Here is a 23,308-nt window from a genome sequence, read left to right on the forward strand (position 1 = left end):
CGATGCTTACCAGGTAACTGGTCACCTGTTTACATCCCTAGCTGTAAACATTTCAAGTTTTTAAAAAGTGTGTGTGGGAGTGAATGGCCTTTTTACCCCGGTCTCCAATGCCTAGAGGGACTGGCTGGGGATATGCAAGAATGTGTTTTAACACTCAGCATTCACATGTTTAAACATATGCTTGGAAAATATTTCTCCCCTCCTTGAAATCTCTGGGATTTCCAGAGCAGTGATAATGCTCACGACCTCCCTGAAAGAAGCCTTCTACCAAAGAGGAAAACATATGCTAAGAGCTATAAGACCCATTGATTAGAAGTGATGACATCTCAGCTGACAGAAGAGAGGTATTTCCCCTGCCCAAAGCGGTGAGGCAAGTAGCCAGTTCTGTTTGGATTTGGACTGCCTTGTTTCACTCAGCGGGAGCCAGGTGAGGTAATGCAATAAGGGCGGGGGGGGAGGGGAAAGCACTTGCTTCACACCCCAGACTCTGGCCATGTGTGACAGACTGGCACTGAAAAACAAGCAAGAGAAAGTTGAAGGAATGGGCAGGAGGAGGCAGAGATTTCTGTGGACAGAGAGAAGGATGCACAGCGCAGCAGACACTGCAACACAGAGAATTAATCTAACAATATCTTTTCAGTGATACAAGAAGGATATTCCTACACTACTTTCCTAGGGGACTGAATGGCCCAGAGGCTGGTAATGGAATACGGAGGCCTTTGCCCACGAGCCAGTGGTGTAAATATAGCCTGAGTTGGTCACTTCCTTCGTACAGACCTGTTCAGATCATATAACACATGAGAGTTGACACCTTGTACGTGGTCTCAGCATAGAAGGCCAAAATATTCAAACAAACTAAGAGCATGAACTGCCCTCCCAACTACTCCGAGCTGTCCTTTCTGCACAGAGTTGGCACAGGTGGGCAGGACAGGAAAGCCTGCAAGGCTATGTGCGTGGACGCTAGAGGACTTACGCCTCCAATGCTGTCAAGCCCACAATTTCAGATGCATTCAATTCACTTGAAACATATGTAGAGAAAACCTCTCTCTCTCTATTCAACTTTCCCAGTTCTAGTGACTTCTGATTTATTCTTGCAGGCTGGCGGACAGATGAACGTCGGGAAAGTGAGCCGATCTTTCGGAGGTGTGGGGAGAAACCTGGCAGGTGCTTAGTGGTGGGTTTTGTTTGGGGAGGCATGCAAGTAACGGTTTGGTATGTATTGTTTGCATTGCAGGAGTGACAAAGCCCCAGTCAGCATCAGGGCCCCATGGCGGCCAATACTGTGTACAAAACACACAAGTGGACTCAATTCCTGCCCTGAAGAGATCACAATCTATTAAGAAACAAGATGCAACATGTGGGCATTACACACAATGGAAGGGGACAGTGGGAGGGCAGACAAGAGTAACAAAAATAAGGTCTTGCAGTTACATACAGTATCTATTACACAGCACTATGGCTCCAAATCAGCATCAAACCAACAAACATGAGTCTCCCCTGATAATGCTGCAAACCTATTCAGCCTTGTTTAGCTTCCTATAGGAGCCTCAGTAGCTTTAGAGATTAACTCAGAGAGCATATTCCATGCATAAGGAGCAAGGATGGAAATAATTGTGGGAGAAGCAGACAAAGGATCCTTCAATGCTGCGATCATTAGGATAACATAAGATATCTGCTGGAAGGTCAATAAACTTGATTTACTGGGGCTAGAGTATTTGAATTACGGGAGCCCTAAGAAGTAAAGCTTGAAGTTTTGTTTATTCTGGGGGTGGGGGGAAGGATAGAAGGTTTTAAAGAAAAACCCTCACGTATCTCGTGTAGGAGCAGAGAGGTTATTTCACCTCTGTATTTGGCATTGGCTCAACCACTGCTGGAATACTGTGTCCAGAACTCCAGGCTGTGTCTACACTGGCCACTTATTCCGGAAAAGCAGCCGCTTTTCCGGAATACGCTGCGAGCTGTCTACACTGGCCGCTTGCTTTTCCAGAAAAGCAATGATGATCTAATGTAAAATCGTCATTGTTTTTCCGGAAAAACTATGCTGCTCCCGTTCGGGCAAAAGTCCTGTTCCGGAAAAACTGTTCTGGAAAAGGGCCAGTGTAGACAGCACAGTAGTCTTTTCCGCAAAAAAGCCCCGATCACGAAAATGACGATCGGGGCTTTTTTGCGGAAAAGCGCGTCTACATTGGCCACGGATGCTTTTCTGGAAAAAGTGCTTTTCCGGAAATGCATCTTGCCAATGTAGACGCACTTTTCCGGAAATACTTATAACGGAAAAACTGTTCCGTTTTAAGCATTTCCGGAAAAGGGTGCCAGTGTAGACGTAGCCCCAGTGTTCACAATTCAAGAAGGATGTTGCTAAATTGGAGAGGGTTCAGAGAAGAGCCACAAAAATGATTAAAGGAGTGGAAAATGTACCTTATATTGGTAGACTCAACAAGCTCAATCAATTTAGCTTATCAAAGAGAAAGTTCAGGAGTGACTTGACTTAAAAATGGTCAGTGGTGAAGAAACCACCATGATCTTTGGTAAGTTGTTCCAATGGCAAATTTACCTTACTGTTAAATATTTATGCCTTATTTCTAGTCTGAATGGGTACGTCTAAACTATACCCCTCTGTCAGCAGAGGGATGTAAATTAGACGTATCGAAAGTGCACATGAAGCCGGGATTTAAATATCTTCATTTGCATAACGGCAACTGCCGCTTATTTTCGAAATGGGGCTTTTTGAAAAAAAATGACAGTTTAGACGGGGCATTTGCAACAGAAATGCCCCGTTTTGAAAGATCCTGTAGTTTAGATGTACCCAATGTGTCTAGTGTCATCCTCCAACCACTGGATCCTGTTCTATCTTTCTCTGCTAGACTGAAGAGCCCATATCTGTTCCCGACATAGATACAAAGGGCACATCTACACAACAGGGCTAAAGCTGAAATAAGCTACGTCAAATGCACAGCTTAAGTCGAAATAGCTTATTTCGGCTTTTGGCGCTGTCTATACAGCAAGAAGTCTGAGAAAATGCATTCTTCCTCCGACCTCCTTTAGTCCTTGTAAAATGAGGGTTACAGAAACCAGAGTAAGAAGTCCTCCAGCTCAACATTATTTTGACATTATGTCAAAATAACTGCTTGTAGTGTAGACGGGGACTGTGTTAGTTCAGAATAATGTCAGTTATTCCAAAATAACACTGCTGTGTAGACATAGCCTTATAGACTGTAATCAAGACTAGATGTTTTTCTAAAAGATCTGCTCTAGGAATGATTTTGGGGAAGTTCTCTGGCCCGTGTTATATAGGAGGTCAGATTAGATGACCACAGTGGTTCCTTCTGGCCTTGGAACCCTGGAGTTTAAGCTTTGCAGTCAGTTCCCAAATGTTGCGAATGGGAATCTGCCATCACGTTGGAGCAAGGAATGGATGGGCTTAAAAAAAAAGTCCATTTAAGTGAAATATTTGTGACAGCTTGAGAAACTCATTCCACACAGCATTTTGGAGTGAGTCTCCCAGCCTGGATTCAGGTTTAGCAGGGCTAACGTTAGTGTTCTAAAAACAGCTGCAGACACAGTGTTTTGAAGGTGCAGTCCAGGCTGGAGCTTGGGTTCTAAAACCCATCCCCTTCCATTGGCTTCAGAATCTAAGGTGCATCCTCAAAGTGCTGTCTACACGGCTATCTTTAGAGCACTATACCTCAAGTCTGTTGTTGACCCAGGCTTGGAGGCTCACTCCAAAATACTCTGTAGATCTATCCACGCACGGAGTCCATGAAAAGCAATGAGCTGGGGGAACACTGGGTTGCATTTCTGCAGGTGGGAGTCTACGGAAGGAAGAAAGGTGGGGTGTTTGGAGTTTTTTCTTCCTTGTCCCCCCCCCCTCACTTCCCCACTACCAAACCAAATGAGCCACATAGGCTGGTTTCCTGCCACAGAAGCTTCTGGCTATCAATTTGTCTTTTCCCCATGCTAGACATACTGATAGGCAGCCATAGGAAGCCCTGCTAGAGAGTTCTGCTGAAGACATACTAGAAAGGGACAGGTGGATGAAGGCAAGGGCACCAGTTCCTCCCCAAGGAGGGCCTTCCTACCAAAGCTCAGATTTCGCCCTTTACAGGTCTGAATTTGGGCTCAAGCATGTGGTCCTCTGCTGGGATTATAATCTTGCTCCCTTGCCATGTGTTTTTAGATTGTTTAAGCCGTCTTGGGAAGACACCTCTCTTTCTCTCAGTGATGGGGACGGATGAACATTCAGACTCCATCTCGCGTTACTGCCGCCACATGGTAGGTCATGCAAAACCAGTTCCTCAGAGAAACATAGATGTGCATTGACTTCTTAGGTGTGCAGAAACCCCAGGGCTGTGTCTAGACTGGCCAGTTTTTTTGGAAAATCAGCCGCTTTTCTGGAAAAACTTGCCAGCTGTCTACACTGGCCGCTTGAATTTCTGCAAAAGCACTGACTTCCTACTGTAAGAAATCAGTGCTTTTTGCGGAAATACCATGTTGCTCCCATTCGGGCAAAAGTCCTTTTTGCGCAAAACTTTTGCGCAAAGGGGCCAGTGTAGACAGCTGAGATTTGTTTTCCTCAAAAAAGCCCCGATCACGAAAATGGCGATCGGGGCTTTTTTGCGGAAAAGCGTGTTTAGATTGGCCACGGACACTTTTCCGCAAAAAGTGCTTTTGCGGAAAAGCATCCGTGCCAATCTAGATGTGCTGTTCTGAAAATGCTTTTAACGGAAAACTTTTCCGCTAAAAGCATTTCCGGAAAATCATGCCAGTCTAGACGTAGCCCAGAGTTGTGTATAATCCCCTACCCTCATCCAAATGTACACAGCTCTCCAACGTCTGCCATCCTTCTCCTGAATGCAGGCAGCACAAACCTACCTGGGATAATAGTTCTGTGGTACTTGCTTGCATCAGAACATTGGACCAAAGCTCCCAGTACTGGGAGGGGACTAGCTGGCTTTCTTCAACCCACTAACCGTATCCTGCATCTGTGGGATGCATCAGTCTGATCATCCATATAAATTCCAGGAGACCCCCGCCCTCCACTTCATTCCTCAAGCCACTGCATCAGAAAGAGGAGGAGGTGGATTGGGGGGGGGGGGGCTCTACTGAACTCTGTTAGTGAGATCAATCACTTCCGTGTACTAAATAATATTAAACACTCATCACCAGGAGTCTGGATGCCTTACGCACATTAAAAACAATCCGCCACCAGCACTGTCCATACTGGGTTCTAGGGGATGCCTCACTGGTGTTGTTCTACTCAAGACAGGGAGGAAGTGGAACTGCAAAGATGGTAGGTGGGTTGCCACAAAGTTGTCGGCCACGAGGAAAAGAAACCTGGGGTTAGCTGAGTGTGGCAGAGAAGGAAATGTACTGTATTTAGGATTCCTCCCCCTGTTTTAGGACATGACAGGAGTCCGTCAGCTTGCAGGGCACAGCACAGCCACCTACTATGCAGTGATCACAGGCAGCGGGGAGCTCAGCCTTGACTTGGGAGACATGGACATCCACCAGCAGATAACAGAGCAACACGTAAGGACACTCTCTAACCTATCGCTCTTCTCTCATGAGAAGGAGCCTCAATTGGTGACAGCAGCAAACATCGTGCATGTGTGAGAGATTGTGTGTGTGGGGAGGAGGGGGTGCGCGCATGCTTGGGGGTGGGGGGCTGTAGGGTGCCTGGATCACATAGTTATGCATGGTAAGTAGCAGCATATTGAAAGCAGCAGCAACCTGTGTGGAAGCCTAAGGACAGCCTCAGGATTCAGCCAGTGAAATGGCCCTGCAGCAAGCTGCTGGCCAAGCAGAGCTACTTACTGCCAGCTAGCCAGATGGAAACAGAAGACGTTCTTTTCCAACAGGGGGTCTTTACCAGTGCTGCCCTATCCACAACATCTGTGCCCCAGCCTTCCCAAAAACTAACCCAACCTTTCCAAAAATTAACTCAGCCGATCCCCCCCAGTAACTTCATGCCCACCCACCTGAAGATGGTGTTTCTTCTCTGGAAATCGATAGCATGGAAACCTGAAATCCCGTTCTTCTGTCCCATCACCTTCTCTCTACTCCCCACCCTTTCCGTTTCTACATGCTGAGCTGTGTCGCCACAGCTTAAACAGATTCTGCTTCTCAGCCTGGTGGTTAGGGGAGGTTTCAGGACACTAATGAAAGTGATGATTAAAGATGGATTCAAATAAGCCACAGAGCCCAGCCTCCTTCGCCCACTAATTCCATTGCTGACAAAACAAGAGCCTGTACTTAACCACTGAGGATGATTTGGAAGGCACGTTCAGTAGATTCAGCAGCAGCCTTCCCTCCCTCCCCCCGCCCCAGAAGGTTCAGAATTACCAGGGGAAAAAAGTGGTCACTGCTCCCACTTTTGTCTCCAGCCTTCCCCTCCCTGCACCTGGCCAGCGGAAAGGAAAACAAAACCATTATGAGGGGCTAATCCTCATGAGCTTTGCAAAACAACCAGGGAAAAGGCCAATGGAAATTCTGAGTCTAGTCACTGATGAAAGCTGCATTTGGGCGGTGTTTACTTCAAGGAAATTTAGCAGAGCCATGTGAGAGAGAGAGAGAGCCTGCTGGGGTAGGGATAGAAGACTACAGCATGTGGCAGCCATTTGTGCAATGTGTCGACATGTCAGCCACAGCAAGGCTGGGACACACCTTACCGCAGCGTCTCTGAAATCTGCACCCCTGCCTCACGGCTACAGTGTGGTGGGAGATGGCTACTTGGCTCGGCAGTGTTTGTTCAAGTGGACCTGTCATACCTTCATATGTCCAGCTGAGTAGCAAGAAATACTGGCTGCTTCCTTAAGTGATTGGTCCTATGTACACAGCTACTGTTCACTCCCCAGCTAGTCAAGATCTGAAGTTTCATAGGAGACAATCTTTTCAGCCCCTGGGAGAAGGAAAGTTTGGTCTCACCCCTGTGGCCCATTGGGTAATAGGGAGCAGCAGAGGTGAGGCAAGCTGAAGAGAACCCCATTCAGTTGTCAATGGAGGGAAAGACCATTGCATTGAGGTGAGGCCTCACACTTGAGAGAGAAAAGCAGCGGGGAAATAAGATTCCCTGAATGGATGTTTAAAGGCCAATTAACAGGCTATGCATAAAAAATGGGGACATTTGAAGGCCTTCAAATGGTGTAATAAACAAACACACAGAGGGACGAGGAGTGATTTGAAGACCCAGGAATATGGCGGGTTAAAGTATGAATGTGGGAATCAGAAGGCCTGTGAATGGGATATGTTCAGAGTAACACACACAGGAGATCAAAGGCTTAAGACCATGCTTAAAGTTAGGCTCCTGTGTGTCCAGATTTAGGCCTCTAGAAAGTTGTATGATTTTCCCAAGTATTGAACACCCAGGCTTCTGCTGGCTAAATATGGCTTTTGGAGACTAACCTTAGGCACCCAACCTCTGAGTATGGGCAAGAAAGTTGGTTTGGTTTTGGTGGTTTCCCCATGGCCTTTATAATATGCAGGCAATTTCTAGGTAGCTCCTGTCCCCAGATGGGCTGAATGCTAAGCTCTTTTACTTCTGATAATGTAGGTTTTACCCATGAAAGCTCATAATATCTCTGTCAGTCCATAAGGTGCCACAGGACTGCTCATTGTTTTTAAAAAGTTACACACCAACACAGCTACCCCTCTGGGACTCTTTCCTTCTGACATTCAGCACAGGCTTCCTACACAGACAGTGCATTGGGTGGCAGGTACGCATTATGCTAAAGGAATCAGGTGCTGGCTCTGTCACTGTCTGATGCTGGGATGTCCCCTTCCATCTCAAATCAGTCTTTCGTCACCTTTGTTCTGTCTTCTGTGGACACCGTCACAAGGCTTCAGAGAGATGAGGAAAACATGTTGGGCTGAATTCAGACCTTGTGCATGTGCTACTATCAGGCCTGAATTTGGCCTGTCAATTGTTTTGGTTTGTAACTGTTACTAAAAAAAAAAAAAAAAAAAAAGTCACAGCTCAAAAGTGTGGGGGTGTCTAGCTGCCGCTGACAAAAAATATTTTCAGGGGTTTGAATAAACTGCCATCTCTAATTCTGACTGGACCATGCGGCATGTTGTAAGTTTTAATGGCTCCTTTCCAGGATGGTCCCACAGTTTCATGTTGGTACTGTTATGGACTGACACATGGAGATCTGAGAATGAGAGATGGTCCTTGGGCCCTGGCTTACAGAGATTAGGAGCTTTGCAGAGGCAGCCTGCTGGATCTCAAGGGAGAGCAAGCATCTTATTTTGTTCACTAGAGATGATCAGATGATATAGTAGCACTACGGGGGGTGGGGGGAGGAGGAGGGACCTCCCTCTTCCGGCGTCCTTGGAACCTGATCAGTACTAAAGCACGCAGTTTGTTGGACCAAGGGAGGTCAAGGTTCCCCTCTTGGCTTTTGGCCCTGCTCCCAGGTGCCAACCCCAGCCCCTGGGAGTCTGCTCTTGGTCCCAGCTGGGGCTGTGCTCCCAACCTTGCCAGTCCCGCTGCTGCCAACCCAGCTGGAGCTACACTCCTAAATCTGGCCAGACAGGGCTGTCTAGGACGGCAATATCCGTGGGTCCTGCTAGACCACAGATGTGGTTGGCATAGTTTCCGCTAAGGTGCGCACCTGCATGGCTATGCACAAAAAAGTCTTCCCCGCCCACCTCTTCTGGAGAGTCGCGCAGCAGCACTCGCATGGCCGGTGGCTGCTCCACTTGGTTGGACCAGCTGAGACGGTGTGGTGAGGGAGCTGCTGGAGGTGAGGGGGGCTGGGACCTGCCACGACCATGTGACTGGAGGGAAGGTCTGCTCCAGTGGCCGCGGCTGCCATGTTGCAGGGAAGCCAGGGCCTATTCTGGTGGCTGAGGCCAGAAACAAGACCTGCTTCACGGGGAGGGTGTCTCCTCCAGCAGCCAGGAACATGTGTGTGTTAATAAATTTGGTGGCACGCATCCAAACCAGCGCATGTAACCTCAATATTGGTGCACGAGACAGAACTCACTCTGCTCATGGTTGGAAAATCTTAGCAGGAATACTGGTTGTTGGACTAGAGAGTCCTGGATTTTAGAGGTTCAACCTGTAATAAGGAGTTTGAGTGGGAGCCACCAGCAACCTTCTTCTGAGCGAAGGACAGGCTGGTCTGATACAAGGCTTTATAGTGGAGGATAGGAAATAGGAGGAAAAAAATGAGAACCTGGAAGACCTGCTTTCTCTAAGAAAATGCTCTTCATGGTTCACTCAAGCCTGCATCTAAGAGTTTCAGTAAACATGGCAATATCAAATACACATCCTAGCCACCTGAGTATCAGCAAAGTGTGCTAGGTATAAAAATCTCACTCTTGTCCCAGGTGGCTTAAGGTGGATCAAGTTGAATCAAGCGGACGGTGTTCTGTGTTTTCACTAGGTGTCCAAGTTCAAGGAGAGACTCTGCTCAGCCCCACTGGTATGTGTTGATGGGAATGTGCCCACTGCCACCATTCAGTACGTCTGTCAAATTGCTAAAGAGCACCAGATAGCAGGTAAGGAGAACTTGCTGCCAGTGGACCCCTTGGGGCACAATCGTGCATGTTCTGAAATGCAGCCCGCAAGGTGCTAAGCACCCTCCTCTCTCCTAACTTCAGTCAGAGACAGAGAGTTGAAGGCACCAATATGGTCTAGCAGCTCAGGGTTGTGGGTCGTTTTTTGTAAAAATTCTGCAGCTACATCCGGCACAGACATGCATATTATAGGCTAGGGATGTAAAAATGTGTGTAATTAAGTAACCGGGTAAATTTCAGGGGTTACATGCAGGACGGCAGTTGGCTCCCACCTGCTGCACCACAGGGCTACCACTGTATCAGGAGCCTGCATATCGGGAGCCTGTGTGTAGCTGTGAACGTTAACCGATGAGCCCTCCCTGACATAGTCACATCCCTACTGTGTGCCTTGGTTTGAAGACTGGCATTTGGATTTGCCCCTTTGCTCCCTGTGAAATACATTGGCCCCCTTCTTGGTTGGCTGCAGTCTCTTCACAATCCATCCTGAGCTTTCACAGTTGCTCCCCCACTTTCTTCAGAAGTGAGCTCTGCAGGGGAAAGCGGGGGCAGTTCTCCAGCCTCGGCAAATGAGCAGAGACTACAAAGACAGACAAAGCCCGTGAGAACAGCCAGCAAGAACTATCAAACTAAATGCCCATGCCTGACCCTCTCATCACATCACCTCAGAGCCAGAAGCGGTTTAACGGTTACCACTGCAGCAGAAAAGGAGGTTGCTCTAGCTAGGAAAGGCTATGCCATTGTCACAGCAGGCAGCGAACAAGCACTGTAAAAACCCCAACAAGCATCCCAAAGAGCTGTCTGTGCTGAAGCAGAGAGAATCTTATACCAGCTAACTAACTGCCCTATTGTTTTGAAGTGTGCTATGAGCCAACAGATGAGAACAAGGCTTCTAAGCCATTCCTTTCGGACAGCTGGAGAGCACTCACATACATCTCCCCCAATCTGCGAGAACTAAGGGCAATAAATCGGAGCCTGGGGTGCCCTGTGCCAGCAGGTACAGTACTGTGATGTGGTAGTGCAAGAGAAATGCTGTCAGATAATCTAGGCACTACACTAACCCTAACCCTAACCCTGATCCCTGGCTCAGCTGTGCAGAGGCTGCCCCTTTGAAACACCGTCTTGGCATTTCAAAGGGGCAGTGCTGTGGAGCCCAGGGTCAGCTGGGGACTCCCCAGAACCCAGGATCAGCTGGGAATTCCTCTGCTGACCCCAGACTCCATGAAGATGCTGAGGCTTTGAAATGCACAAGAACCCCTGCTAGGGACTCCTGTGCATTTCAAAGCAGGCACGCCCATATGCAGCCCAGAGTAAGCGGGATTTCCCACTGGCCCCGGGCTGCACGCTGAGTTCCGCATTCCTCTTTTGAAATGTACAACAGCCCCAGCGGGGGCTCTTGTACATTTCAAAGGAGGAATGCGGAAATGCCTATTGACTAGTTGAGTAGTCGATGGAAATTCCATCAACTACTCAACTAGTCAATTAACCGCAATTTAATATCCTTAATTCTGACTCTTGACTCGGATGAGGCACAAAACTAGCTCAGCAGAGTGCTGCAGGTGTGGGGTTGCTATACAGCCTTGAGTTTTTGTCAGGCACACTGAAAGCCCAATCAAGCAAAAAGGGCCACTAGTTTATTTCAGATGCCCCCATGAAGCCTTGCAATATGACGGCGTTTGCCTTCCTGATGTTGCCTCTGGAGGAGATAAAACATCGCCATATGCAGACACCAGCGCAATGGCCGTACGATACCGAAAACATGAGTTATTTTGTCCCCGTGCCCACGTACCGAGGTGTAAACCCATGAGAGTTGGTACCCTCTTTTCAGAATGAGGCGCACTGGAGGGGCTGTGTGGAAGCCCAGGGTTGGAACAGAAGCAAGGGGGAGGGGGAGGGTTGCTGGTCAGGAGTGAACAGCACACAGCAGAGCGGTGAGTGGGAAATTTGCACGGTGTGTCAGCGCTGTGGCTGACTGGCCTGTGCTGAACGTTTTCCATGAGCACTGTCAATTCACAGCTCAGCTGAAAACCACTCCTAACTAGGCCAACAACCCAGTGACTTGGAAAGCTCAAGCCGGCAGTTTTTTGTGGTCTGAAGCGATATTGTGGCATTTCCTTCCATTGCTGTCTAAAGAGCTGCCGGCCAGGCTGGAGGACATTGTCAGGACTGCCATGACCCTGACCCGCCCGTTGCTGACACAACTGCGCTGTGTGGTGGTGACACTTGGCGCGCACGGAGTCCTCTTGTGCAGCAGGAGAACAGAAGGGAGCATCTCACTGGGCCCTGCAACTCACCAACAGGTAGGGGGCTCAGAAGGACCAAATGAGTGGCACTGAGCCAGTCTCCAGTGCTTGGGAGCACGGGCATAGAAATGACTCTTCAAGCCTTTGTTAATAGTGCTACATGTTTACCTGTCCCCAGCGGAGTGGACAGCTCTGCATATTAGTAATGAAAACTGAGCCTTCCTTTCATAGACTCATAGACTCATAGACTTTAAGGTCAGAAGGGACCATTATGATCATCTAGTCTGACCCCCTGCACAGTGCAGGCCACAGAATCTCGCCCACCCCTCTTAGAATAATCCTCTCACCTATGTCTCAGATATTGAAGCCTTCCAATACTTTGAAGGCCCCAACATGCAGAGAGTCCTTCAGCTGTGATCTGTGCCCAATGCTACAGAGGAAGGCGAAAAACCTCCAGGGCCTCTGCCAATCTACCCTGGAGGAAAATTCCTTCCTGACCCCAAATATGGCGATCAGCTAAACCCTGAGCATGTGGGCAAGACTCACCAGCCAGACACCCAGAAAGTTCCCTATAGCAACTCCTATCATCCCTCCATTGACCTATTTCCAACTGGAAATGAATGGTCAATTAGTTACCAAGATCATGTTATTTCATCCAACCATCCCCTTATCATAGAATCAGAACTGGAAGAGACCTCAGAAGGTCGTCAAGTCCAGCCCTCCGCTCTAGGCAGGACCAATCCCAGGACCTATGGCACTGAGTGTCATTGGGTGGGAAAGGAGGCAGGCCCAGGTGCACTGTGCCAGAGCAGATGCTCTCCCTTTGGCCAGTTAAGCATCTGAGGCTAGAAAGGGTCAAGGAGAATGTGAAAGAAGATGGAGACCAGGTGAGTGAAAGCAGTCTTAGAGCACAGGCTGAGTCAGTCACGAAAGGGGCAGGTGAGAGCTTCCAGACACCAAGGGATGGTGGATGGTCCTGGAAGGAAGCTGCTGTTAGTTCCTGGGAGAAGGCTAAAAGTAGGAGAGCAGCAAGTGGGGATTGTCAGCTGCTAAGTGTCTCCAAGCCAGAGGGCCAAGGCTGATGGCCAGAGATCAGCAGTGGAAGTTGCCTGTTGACTTCTAAGACAGAGGAGCAGCAGCAGGGCTTGCCAGCCGCCACACTGGAGAGCTGGCCCCAGGGAAAGAGTGAGAGAGCAAGGGAAGCTCTGGGGGTTTCTGCTGCAGAGATTAGGGCTTCACTCTAGCTGGAAGGGCTGGGACGGCTGTCTTTGCAGAAGGACAGAGAAGGACTGACGAGGAGCCTAGGCATAATAAAAGTCTGAAGTGTAGTATTTGGGGTATCACGCTGTTGAGGTCTTAAAGACTCTGTATTGGGGTGTGAGAAATGGACTGTGGATGATGTGAAATATGTTTTAGTAATAAACCACATCAAAGGGCTGGAGGATAATCTTGGAAGGATTTACTGCGTACCCTGAAAGGGAAACTGAGGCAAGTGCTCAGTCATGCAGTGGCTTGCCATAAAAGGGGCTTCAGGAATTCAAACAGTGATGTCTATCCGTCTTTAAAATGTGCTTTCTTCTGAGCAATGAAGAAAGCAAGTTTAAAAAAAACAACACTCTGCATCTATATGCTAGTAAAACTCAGTTGTACAAGATTTGGTGGAAAGTGAATCCCAAATGGGCATTAACACAGGCCAAGTGAATGTGATTCAAAGTGTAAAGCAATATTATTAGTATAGGGATAGGGCAACCGTGGACAAGATAAGCTAGGTCCAAATAGCACTTCTAGACATTGGTGAGCCCCCAGTAATGTTACTCCTTCTCTCTCGCTACAGATTGCTGCAGGTGAGCTGTGTGCCACCCACTACCCTGCAATCCCCATCTCCAGAGAAGAGATAGTGAACGTCTCAGGAGCAGGTGACAGGTATATTCCTAATTACTGTACCCAGACAAGGATGCAGTCAGGGGATTCCTTTATTTTCTGCAGCTGAATTCTGATCTGGAATTTTTAACATTGCCATGAAAACAGATTTCACTCTGATACTTGGGAGTTTGACTCCTTATCAGGTGGATTTAAGGTTTGAGATATCATTCCCCACAATGGCTGTGTCTAGACTGGCCAGTTTTTCCAGAAAATCAGCCGCTTTTCCGGAAAAACTTGCCAGCTGTCTACACTGGCCGCTTGAATTTCCACAAAAGCACTGACGATCTCATGTAAGAAATCAGTGCTTTTTGTGGAAATACCATGTTGCTCCCGTTTGGGCAAATGTCTTTTTCCGAAAGACTTTTGCGCAAAAGGGCCAGTGTAGACAGCAGAGATTTCTTTTCCGCAAAAAAGCCCCGATTGTGAAAATGGCGATCGGGGCTTTTTTGCAGAAAAGTGCATCTAGATTGGCCACGGACACTTTTCCGCAAAAAGTGCTTTTGCAGAAAATCGTCCTGCCAATCTAGACGCTCTGTTCCGAAAATGCTTTTAACGGAAAACTTTTCAGTTAAAAGCATTTCCGGAAAATCATGCCAGTCTAGACGTAGCCAATCTGTATTAAGAAGTTGCTCATAACAGCTTAAGTCTATCAAAGCCAGTCTGACCACTCATCCTCCTTTTCCCAGAACCCACTTGGACACATGCTATAGCATCCTAGGTGCCAGTCACAGAACAACAAGTTCTGAATTACTCTAATCTGAGATGCCAGAGTTCTTCAAGTTAGTGGTTGCTGAAGTAACACAGCGGTCGTCAAAATGGAATTGAAACTTAACCTTCCACTGTAAGGTTTTCCAGAAGTGGGACCCAGAGTCAGGCAGTGTCTTAAGGGCAGGAGTTGCCATAGGAGCTCAGTTCATCAAGTCCAATTTTCGGCCTGGGGGATGGCTGGTGCCTTACACTTCCAATGAGTTCACACCATACCTTGACTTACTATTGATGCTATGCCGTACATTGCAGTTGGAAGGGCCAGGCCTTACTTACTGACCTCATAGTGATCAACATCTTCTAAGAATTTATTATCCCCCTTGTCTTGTATAGCTCTGTGCAATACAGTCAGAGTTATCCAGAACTTTCCTCATAAGCTGTAATGACTGACTGACATTTTAGTGAACTGTCTGGAAAGTCTGTATGAGGCTGATTTTTCCACATTTATTTACCACTACTCTAAAGGCATGATTAGTCTCCCCCTTTCTTATGCTAGAGGACGGCATGAAAAGGGACTGGCTAGTTTCATGGAAACCTTATTCATTCTGAATACTTTGGTCAACTCTCCTCTACTTTCTCCTTTCCAGACTAAATAATCACAGTGTTTCCAATCGCTCCTCACATGCAAACCCTGCCATCTCTCTGTCCCGCAGTGGTGCAGTGCTCTAGACTTGTTCAGTCTCAGCCACATCTTGTAAGTGGGGTGACCACAACATTGAACAATGACCTGACCTCCTCTGGAATAATTGTTACCAGTGGCCTAAATCTTATCGTTTGTTCGCTTTTAGCATTTACCTGAGCTTCCTATTTGTGTTATGCTATTCCCATGCCAGACATTGTCCGTGATATATCTGAGGAGTAGGGATGTAAAATCCTGTTGAACTAGTTAACCAATTAAAGGAGGAGTGAGTGAGGGGGCTGCTTCAGCTTGGCTGGAGCGGCCACCCCCTGCCTGCCGCTGGGCTAGAATGTGCCTCCCTCTCCCCCCACCACAGGCAGGGGCTGCATCAGCTGGGATGCCAGAGCAGCCCTTGCTCACAGTGGGCCCCCTGCGGAACTGAAGCAATCCCCTGCCCGTGTTGGGCAGGAAGCTGCTCCAGCCCCACTGGTTAACCCTTCACATCCCTACTAAGGAATACCGAGTTTTTTCTTCCTAGAGCACCCTGAGGTTCAGGCCCACTGACGTCTGTATCACCACACTACGGATGTTAAAATGCGGTCATCACGCTAATCGTACAGTCCATACATTTTGTATGGACTGTATGATTAGTTGATAGGACCGCTCTGCAGAGCTGCGGTGGAGGTAACACCAGGAGCCAGCTCAAGCTGGGACTGAACAGTCCCAGCTCGTGCCGGCTCTGGGAGCCACCCGTGCTGTGGCTCTTACTACATTTAAAATGCAGAGCCACAACGATCAGCATGAGCCAGGACTGCTGGGTCCTGGCTTGCATTGAGTCCAGCAGCCCCTGTTCGTGACAGATAGCCCTGTCTGCCACAAACAGGGGCTGATGTCCCACTGATACAGGCAGTGGGGGCAGGAGAAGGAGCAGACAGCACCCCGGAGATGGTGCTGGGAGGAACCAGTTTATAAGCCATCTCCCCCCAGCACCAGCTCCTGTTCCCCTTCCTTGCCACCTCTCAGAGGCGGCAAGGGGGGGATACCGCAGGGAGCATAGGGTGAGTGGGGAACTGAAGCACGGCCTCATGGGGCTCTTGTACGTTTCAAAGGCTGAAGTGGCTGTAGTGGGAACTGACGTGAGTGAGGGATTGCTTCAGTCTCTGCTCACACTGTTTCCCCGCTGCACCCTTGCCACGCCCCCGCCCCCCTCTCCACAGGGCTAGAGGCAGCAAGTGGGAGGGGGCAACTAGTCAAGTCATGCTTATCAGATAGTCAGTTAGCTGCTTACATCCCTACACCATACTCATATTAAAAAATTAAACTGATCTACTCGCATAACTCTCAGTTTCTCTGAAACCATTCCACGTTTCTCAGATTCTCCTGGGCTGTGTCTACATTGGCCCCTATTCCGTAATAGGGATGCAAATGTAGCACTTTGGAATAGGCAAATCCGCGGGGGATTTAAATATCCCCCGCGGCATTTGCATTAACATGGCTGCCGCTTTTTTCCGGCTTGTAGATAAGCCGGAGAAAAGCGCCAGTCTGGACGCGATCCTCCGGAAAATAAGCTCTTTTCCGGAGGATCTCTTATTCCTCTTTCAAGTTCTGTGCCTTTTGTTCAGCAGGAACAGAGGTAATTAGTGTAAGCAAGAAATTGAAGTTTTTCCTTCCCATCCACTAGGATGAATTGAGAAGTCCCTGGAAGCACTTAGTAGCGAATTTCCAGATTGGAAGGCCATGCTGGTACTGAGTGTAAATCTCTGCTGGGCTACAGCTACAACAGAGTGCTTGCCTGCACAGAGAAAGGGTAGCTATCTGTAGCCCCCCAGATCTGATGAAGCTCTACTGCTACAATGCTACCAGCAACTGCTGTAACCTTGACTAGGCAGATGAGGCTTGCAAAGACCTTTGATGAACTGTTGGCTGAACGTTTACAAGATTCCTTTATCCAAAGGCAACTCCCTGGTCCTGGCAACATGGGAGCCCTCCTCTGATAGCACTATCTCTTGGCTTTTTTAAATATCGCCTCCATCCTTCCAGGACCTAGGACTTCCCATTCATCTTCCCCACTCTCCATCTCCTTCATTTTACTCTCCCTTTTCTCCTTGTATGACCTCTGTTACCGTCTCTCTTTCTCATCGTTTCTTTTTCCCTTCTTCATTGCTGTTTCTTCTGTCCTGGTTCTTACTTATTTTAGAAGGGCACAAATGCTACAAAAAAAGGCTTCTACCCCATATATGCAATGCCCTGATAGAACTGAATGCATCACACACAGTGCCCCACATGGAGCAGCAGTAGCAGAAGTCAAAAGAATCAGCCACTAGCAAGTTAGGCAGCTTAGAAGCGCCTACTGCCATACCCATGCCCCCGCAACCTTCCAACTCCAACGGTTCCCTACCTTTATCCTTAACTATTCCCCACCCGTCTTTGTTAAACGCCTGGGGAGAAGGAGATCTTGAATGGTCTCTTGCAACTTGTGATAACTCTTGACATTAGCCAGCCTGTCCCACTTTGTACTTAGCCGTGATGCTGCAAGTACCTTTCCCAGATCTGAAGAAGAGCTCGGTGGAAGCTCTAAAGCTTGTCTCTCACCAACAGAGGTTGGTCCAATAAGAGATATTACCTCACCCGCTCGGTCTCAGAAAATTAAAAACAGTTTTACAAACCCTCAAAAGCAGTGCACTCTGCCCTGAGAGACTGGAAGTAGCCATATATACATGACAGAGGGAGGAATTTCTCCTGTTATCCAACACCCTTGTTAGAGCCTCATCTCCCCCATCCCAGTTTGTTGCTTGTAGGTTGATTTGCTGTCGTTACCTTTGGCTCTGAGCTTTATTTTGCGCATTTGTGCCTTTTCTTTCTCTTCCCAGTTTAATGGCAGGAATAATTGCTGGGCTGCTTGCTGGGCACGACACAGATATCTGCGTCCGGATGGGTTTGCTCTCTGCCTACCTCTCCCTCCGGTCACACGAGCCCATCTCCCAGGAAATTAGTACTGCCAGCGTGAACCTGGAACAGGTCAAGGCTAGGAGCTGGCCAGAAGTGAAGATGTGGAAGATGATTTAGAGCTTGTGCTCCAGCGGATGATCTCTCCCCTTTCCCACCACGCCTGAAGCTCGGTACTTCTCTCTTGCTCTGGCATGTGCCAGTCTTAGATCTCAGCGATGGTTTGGGATGGACTTGGGAGTATGTCAATTACAACTGGTTGTGAGTGGGAGGATGGGCGAGATATGACTTCAGCTGTCCACCCCTCACTGTCAGTCCCTCCGAAGCCACACAGCCAGTATCTGTACTACACCTCCTAGAAGGCAGACAAAAGTCAGAGTGCCAAATCAGCTTGGATTACACCTTCCTGAAAAGCTTGTATTTCTTCCTCCTTCCGTAACAGAGGCCAGTCTGCTGTTCCTTCAGCCCAGAGGGTTGAATCAAGTTCCTTTCCATCAGCTCAACAACAGATAGCTAAGACAGTACGCTTCATAATTATGGGATGGCCGAACAGCAGCCCACTGGCCAAACATGGCATACAGTGCTACAGCATGGCCTAGTAATCGAAAGAGAGCATTGCATGCTGGGACCTAAATACTTGTTTAGTCTCTCTGCAATGTCCAAGTGCTTCCGAAACACAAATGGATGTAACCTCACAACATCCCACTGAGGTAAGAGAGCCCTGTTCTTGTATCACAAATGGGGAAGCAAGGCACAGAGATTAAGTGATGCTCCAAAGGTTACAGTGAGGCTGTAGCACAGTTGGGAACTGAACCACTATTGCCCAGCTTCTAGTCCAGTCCTTAACCACAAGACCATCCTTCTGCCAGTGGCTTTTCTCACATCCATCTCTTTATTACTGATAGCTGTAACAATCTGATCTATTAATACAACACATCCTGCCTGGTGATGCAGAGTTTCGGTACTCAGAGACTACATTTCTCCCTAGCCACCTAATGTAATAATCCTATGACCACTGAGCAAACAAACCTATGAGAAGTAGGTTTGTTCCATCTGGCACTGGGGAGCTGTGGGGGTCATACCTCTCCCTTCACAATGCCAGAGGAGGGTTAGCCACTGGCTGACCAAGAGGCAGCAGGTCCAACCCCCTTTCCTGATGGGGCATCTGCCATCATATTTTCAGTTCCCTTTGTATAGAAAAAAAAAGGTTTTTTCTCCTTTGTTCAGTCTCCAAGACATAATGCCAGAGAGTATCCATAGCTTCATCTCCCATGTTTTCACAAACATCTCACAGTGACATTAGTAGATTTCAAATGACATATGGCATGTTGCCTTTTATATAAATACTAGCCAATTAGCCCATCCTAAAACGGGATTTTCAGGTCTCTCCTCCACATCCTATTCCCTTTCTATCTTGGTCTTCTCTCCTGAGCCTCCTGTCTCTGTCTCTCTCTCTTCCCCCTCCTCCTACTGCCTCCCCCTCTCTCTCAGATCTCCTCCATCTTCTGCCTCTCTCTCCGTCTCTCTTTCTCTTCTCCCTCTCCTGCCTCTCACTCTCTTTCGCTTCTCCTCCTCCTCCTCCTGCATAGGGAGCGCGGAGCCCAAACAGCTGTTTCCACCGCTTGCTCCCGCATGGCTGAGCGGCTGCCTATGAGTTCCAGCTGCCCCCCTGCACTGTTTCCCTTCACCCCAACACTGATCCTGCAGCCTCCCAGTTGTCCTCCACCTCTCCCTCCCCCTCGTTCCCCCGCCCTCTCCCCCAGCCAGGGGGCGGGGCCTGTAGCCGCTGTCACGCCGCACATCACTGCTGTGGCACTCGGCTGACTTCTGCGCTGCTCAGCCAGGCCGCTGCATGGGAGCAAGCGGCGCAAGTGGCCGTTTGGGCCCTGCGCTCCCCATGCAGCACGGGCCACCCAGAGGGAACAGCCAGCATTTCAGCAACAGCGCTGCCCAGAGGGAACAGCCAGCATTTCAATAACAGCGCCCCAGAGGGAACAGCCAGCATTTCAGCAACAGCGCTGCCCAGAGGGAACAGCCAGCATTTCAGCGTTACAGACTCTCAGACATTGGGCTACTATATATATGATGATGACACCTGCGTGAGAGGAATATGAGAACATAAGAACAGCCATACTGGGTCAGACCAAAGGTCCATCTAGCCCAGTATCCTGTCTGCCAACAATGGCCAATGCCAGATGCCCCGGAGGGAGCGAACAGATCAGGGAATCATCCAGTGATTCCTCCTCTGTCACCCATTTCCAGCCTCTGACAAACAGAGGCTAGGGACACCATTCCTACTCATCCTGGCTAATAGCTGTTGATGGACCTAAACTCTATGAATTTATCTAGTTCTTTCTTGAACCCTATTCAAGTCCTGGTCTTCACAACATCCTCTGGCAAGGTGTGAAGTTGTCAAGCCTGACAGGAGAGGCTGAGACAGAGTAGTTCACCACTCTTAAATACCTTGGAGGACCTGGAGCTCAGTACCGCCACTCAAACCTTTTTCAGGTCACAAGTAAAAAGGCAGGTGATGATTTTAATGAGTCAATTCCTAGTTCATCTCACAAGAGCCACTATGCAAGTCCATCTGTTTGCAGCTCCAAATGCTCAGAAGATACTCAAGGGGGCTTACAAGTATATTGGTGTGTGGTTAGCAAAACATCCTATTCCTGGTTCAGCCTGAACTTGCTGGCAGTGGTTTCAATGGCCTTAAACCACTGAAGTTTGACAATCTGGGAGCAACAGCTGTGGTGAGAGAGTGCTGAGAGAGAATGCTGAGAGTGTGTATGTGTGTTTTCCCCCCCAATGATCTGGTTAATTGTTTTCCCACTGGCCTATAACCTCCAAGCTCCCAACTTTAAGCACTGCTCCTTGGGCCTGCTCAATTTTCATCATCAGAGTTCAGTGAACTGGTGGTTGAAATGAAACCCCCTTCACTATGTATCAACAGAGAGAGGTTGGGGGCAGGTCTGTAGCATGACCTTCCTCCTCCTCAAAATCTGCAGTTGGCGTTTGTAATTCATTGGCTAAATTCAGCAGCAAAGCCAGCTTTGGTGGATGATTAGCTTCTCTCTCTCACCTGTGAGCAATGGACATTGTGCTTTGCACCGCTGGACACCAAGCAGGAATCTCCTCTGCCTGGTACACGGTCTCAGGGACATTCATTTTTCACTAAGGCAGTGCCTTCACTGCGAGCTGGGGGTGGGATTCCCTGTTTGCGTGCACATCCTCACACATCCTCACACCCGCTCCCATTGAGCCGACACCTTTTCCTCCACCTTTTTGTACTCAGGGGGCAAACTCAGCCTAACCAAAAAGTGGGTGGTGCAACCATCTTTGCAGTAGAAGTGGCAAAAGAAACAGACTCTGGGCCTGCCAACAGGGAAGGGCAAAGGGGCCAACTGCCTCAGGGCCCAACAACTGTGAAGGCCTGGGCCTCCCAGCCGCACCACCATTACTGCGGCAGCAGCCAGAGCCTGGGACACTTCACGTTGCCTCTGGAGCACCATGTAGGGCACTTGGAGTGGCTCTAAGGGTTGGGGGGATGGCTGCCTTTTGCCCCATCCCTTCTGCCTACAGCCGTGCCCCTTCCAGGCGTGTGGAGCCATCGCCCCCTTGCCTAGGGCCCCAGCCTGGCAGGTGGTTCCCCCAATAGACCCACAACACCCTAGTGGTGAAAGTGCACAGTCAGTCATTGAAGCTATTTAAAAATGCCTGGTTATAAAAGATGGCTTTGAGACCAAATAAACCCCGTCCTCACAGGCACCCACATGAACATTTTGCCAGCAGCTCCATTTACTAACAACAATCCTGTCTGCAGATAGATTAGCTACAATATTCCATGATCACAGCGGGGAAAGATTATCCTAAACACACACAGCTACCTTTGGAAAGAGAGGGGTGTTGCTAGTGGGGAGGGCTGTGATAGAGTTTGGGGGAAGGGGCGGTTTCCCAGCAGTTTTCAGGTAGAAGACAAAAGGTAGCATTTCAGTGTGGCTGACACCCTGAAAGAGGGGTGGGGTGGAAATCTCTGCTTCATAAAAGGGTTTCAAGCCGCCCACACTGAGCAAGAGGCAGCTCTGATCATCCCTACAAGCACCGGGGCTGGGCACAGAAACACACGGTAGCAGGGAGGAAGCAAGAGCCCGAGGATGAGGATTTATACAGTGACCACCCTCACTGTCCTCTCAGTGCAGCTCTCTTGGCTGGTGCAGGCTGGGGGCGGGAAAGGGTTGGTAGCTGCAGAGAAGCCGGCGGGGGCTGAGAAAGCGAGATCAGCACCTCAGCCATCAGATGGAGGAGAGAAAGTGCCAGAAGGGAGCTCAGGGAGGCATCCACCTGCTGCCGGAGCACAAAAGGCAGAAGCTAGAGCCAGGTCCCACAGCAAGCCGCTGAGCAAGCCACAGCGAGAAGAACGCAGGAGACAGAAGGCCACTAGCAAGCAGCAGAACCCCCGGCTGCAGCCCCACAAACGCAAGAGCTCAGGATCCAACCACAACTTGGAAGGCCACGGGAAGTTCAATACTGACACAGTGAGTAGAACACCATGGCCCTCTGCTTGTGTCTTGCTTCCCCCTCAGACCTTGGCCCTACCTAACAGCTGCCTCTGGGGCAGTGGGAAGGCAGCCTGGTTCATCTCACTGGAGGGTAAAATGAAGAAAAGGCCAACAAACTAGGTCTGGGGAGACAGAGAATGTCCTTTCCCCCTCACCACCCCATCCTGAAGGGGTTGACATGCCAAGCGTTTGTATGGGAGTGTCAGAGCAAAAGATTTCTTTTGAGGCACCAGGCTGTCTGTGCCTGTTTAACCACCAACTAAAACAATGGACTGGTTTTGTCAGATACGTGCATGTATGCAGTTTTGTGACCCACTCTCACTAATCTGTCTGCTAGACTTAAAAGTGAAGATCTGGGTCTGCCATTCACTAGTGCCGTGGTATCCAACACAGCTTCTTCTCAATACTGGGGAGATGGGGAGAATTGTCCTTAGTACTAAACAGCAGCCATAGCTCAGATAGGAGCATGAAAAAGCTTGTCTTTGCCAGTCAGGAACCTCGTGGTGTTAGCCAGGCATGGCTCCAAGCACTGATATAGCAGAGTCTGTCTCTCCTTCAGACAAGCCCAGTTCTAAGATGGACATGCCAGATGATATGTACAGAAATCTCATTCTCAGGTCCTCTGTTGCCAGCTAAACAAACCCGCTTTGATTAAACTAAGTGAATAATTGATTTTTTGATTTGGTGGCTAAACCAAAAAAAGCCCCCCAAAACATTCCATTTGTTTTAAACCAAAATGG

The 23,308-nt window shown here is 48.8% G+C and overlaps 1 protein-coding gene across 1 annotated transcript in view; it reads left to right on the forward strand.

The window, feature by feature from the left end:
- LOC102450984 (uncharacterized) overlaps nt 1-18,430 on the forward strand; it is a 48,927-nt gene extending 30,497 nt beyond the window's left edge. Inside the window, exons 12-19 of the mRNA XM_006133388.4 lie at nt 1,098-1,164; nt 4,178-4,272; nt 5,401-5,529; nt 9,387-9,501; nt 10,376-10,513; nt 11,650-11,816; nt 13,594-13,682; nt 17,937-18,430. Coding sequence (XP_006133450.2) covers nt 1,098-1,164; nt 4,178-4,272; nt 5,401-5,529; nt 9,387-9,501; nt 10,376-10,513; nt 11,650-11,816; nt 13,594-13,682; nt 17,937-18,132 — 996 coding nt within the window. The 3' untranslated portion in view covers nt 18,133-18,430. The remainder of the gene's footprint in view (nt 1-1,097; nt 1,165-4,177; nt 4,273-5,400; nt 5,530-9,386; nt 9,502-10,375; nt 10,514-11,649; nt 11,817-13,593; nt 13,683-17,936) is intronic.
- The last annotated feature ends 4,878 nt before the right edge of the window (nt 18,431-23,308 follow it).

Source organism: Pelodiscus sinensis, chromosome 1, assembly GCF_049634645.1.
Source record: "Pelodiscus sinensis isolate JC-2024 chromosome 1, ASM4963464v1, whole genome shotgun sequence".
In the NCBI taxonomy this organism is placed as follows: domain Eukaryota; kingdom Metazoa; phylum Chordata; order Testudines; family Trionychidae; genus Pelodiscus; species Pelodiscus sinensis.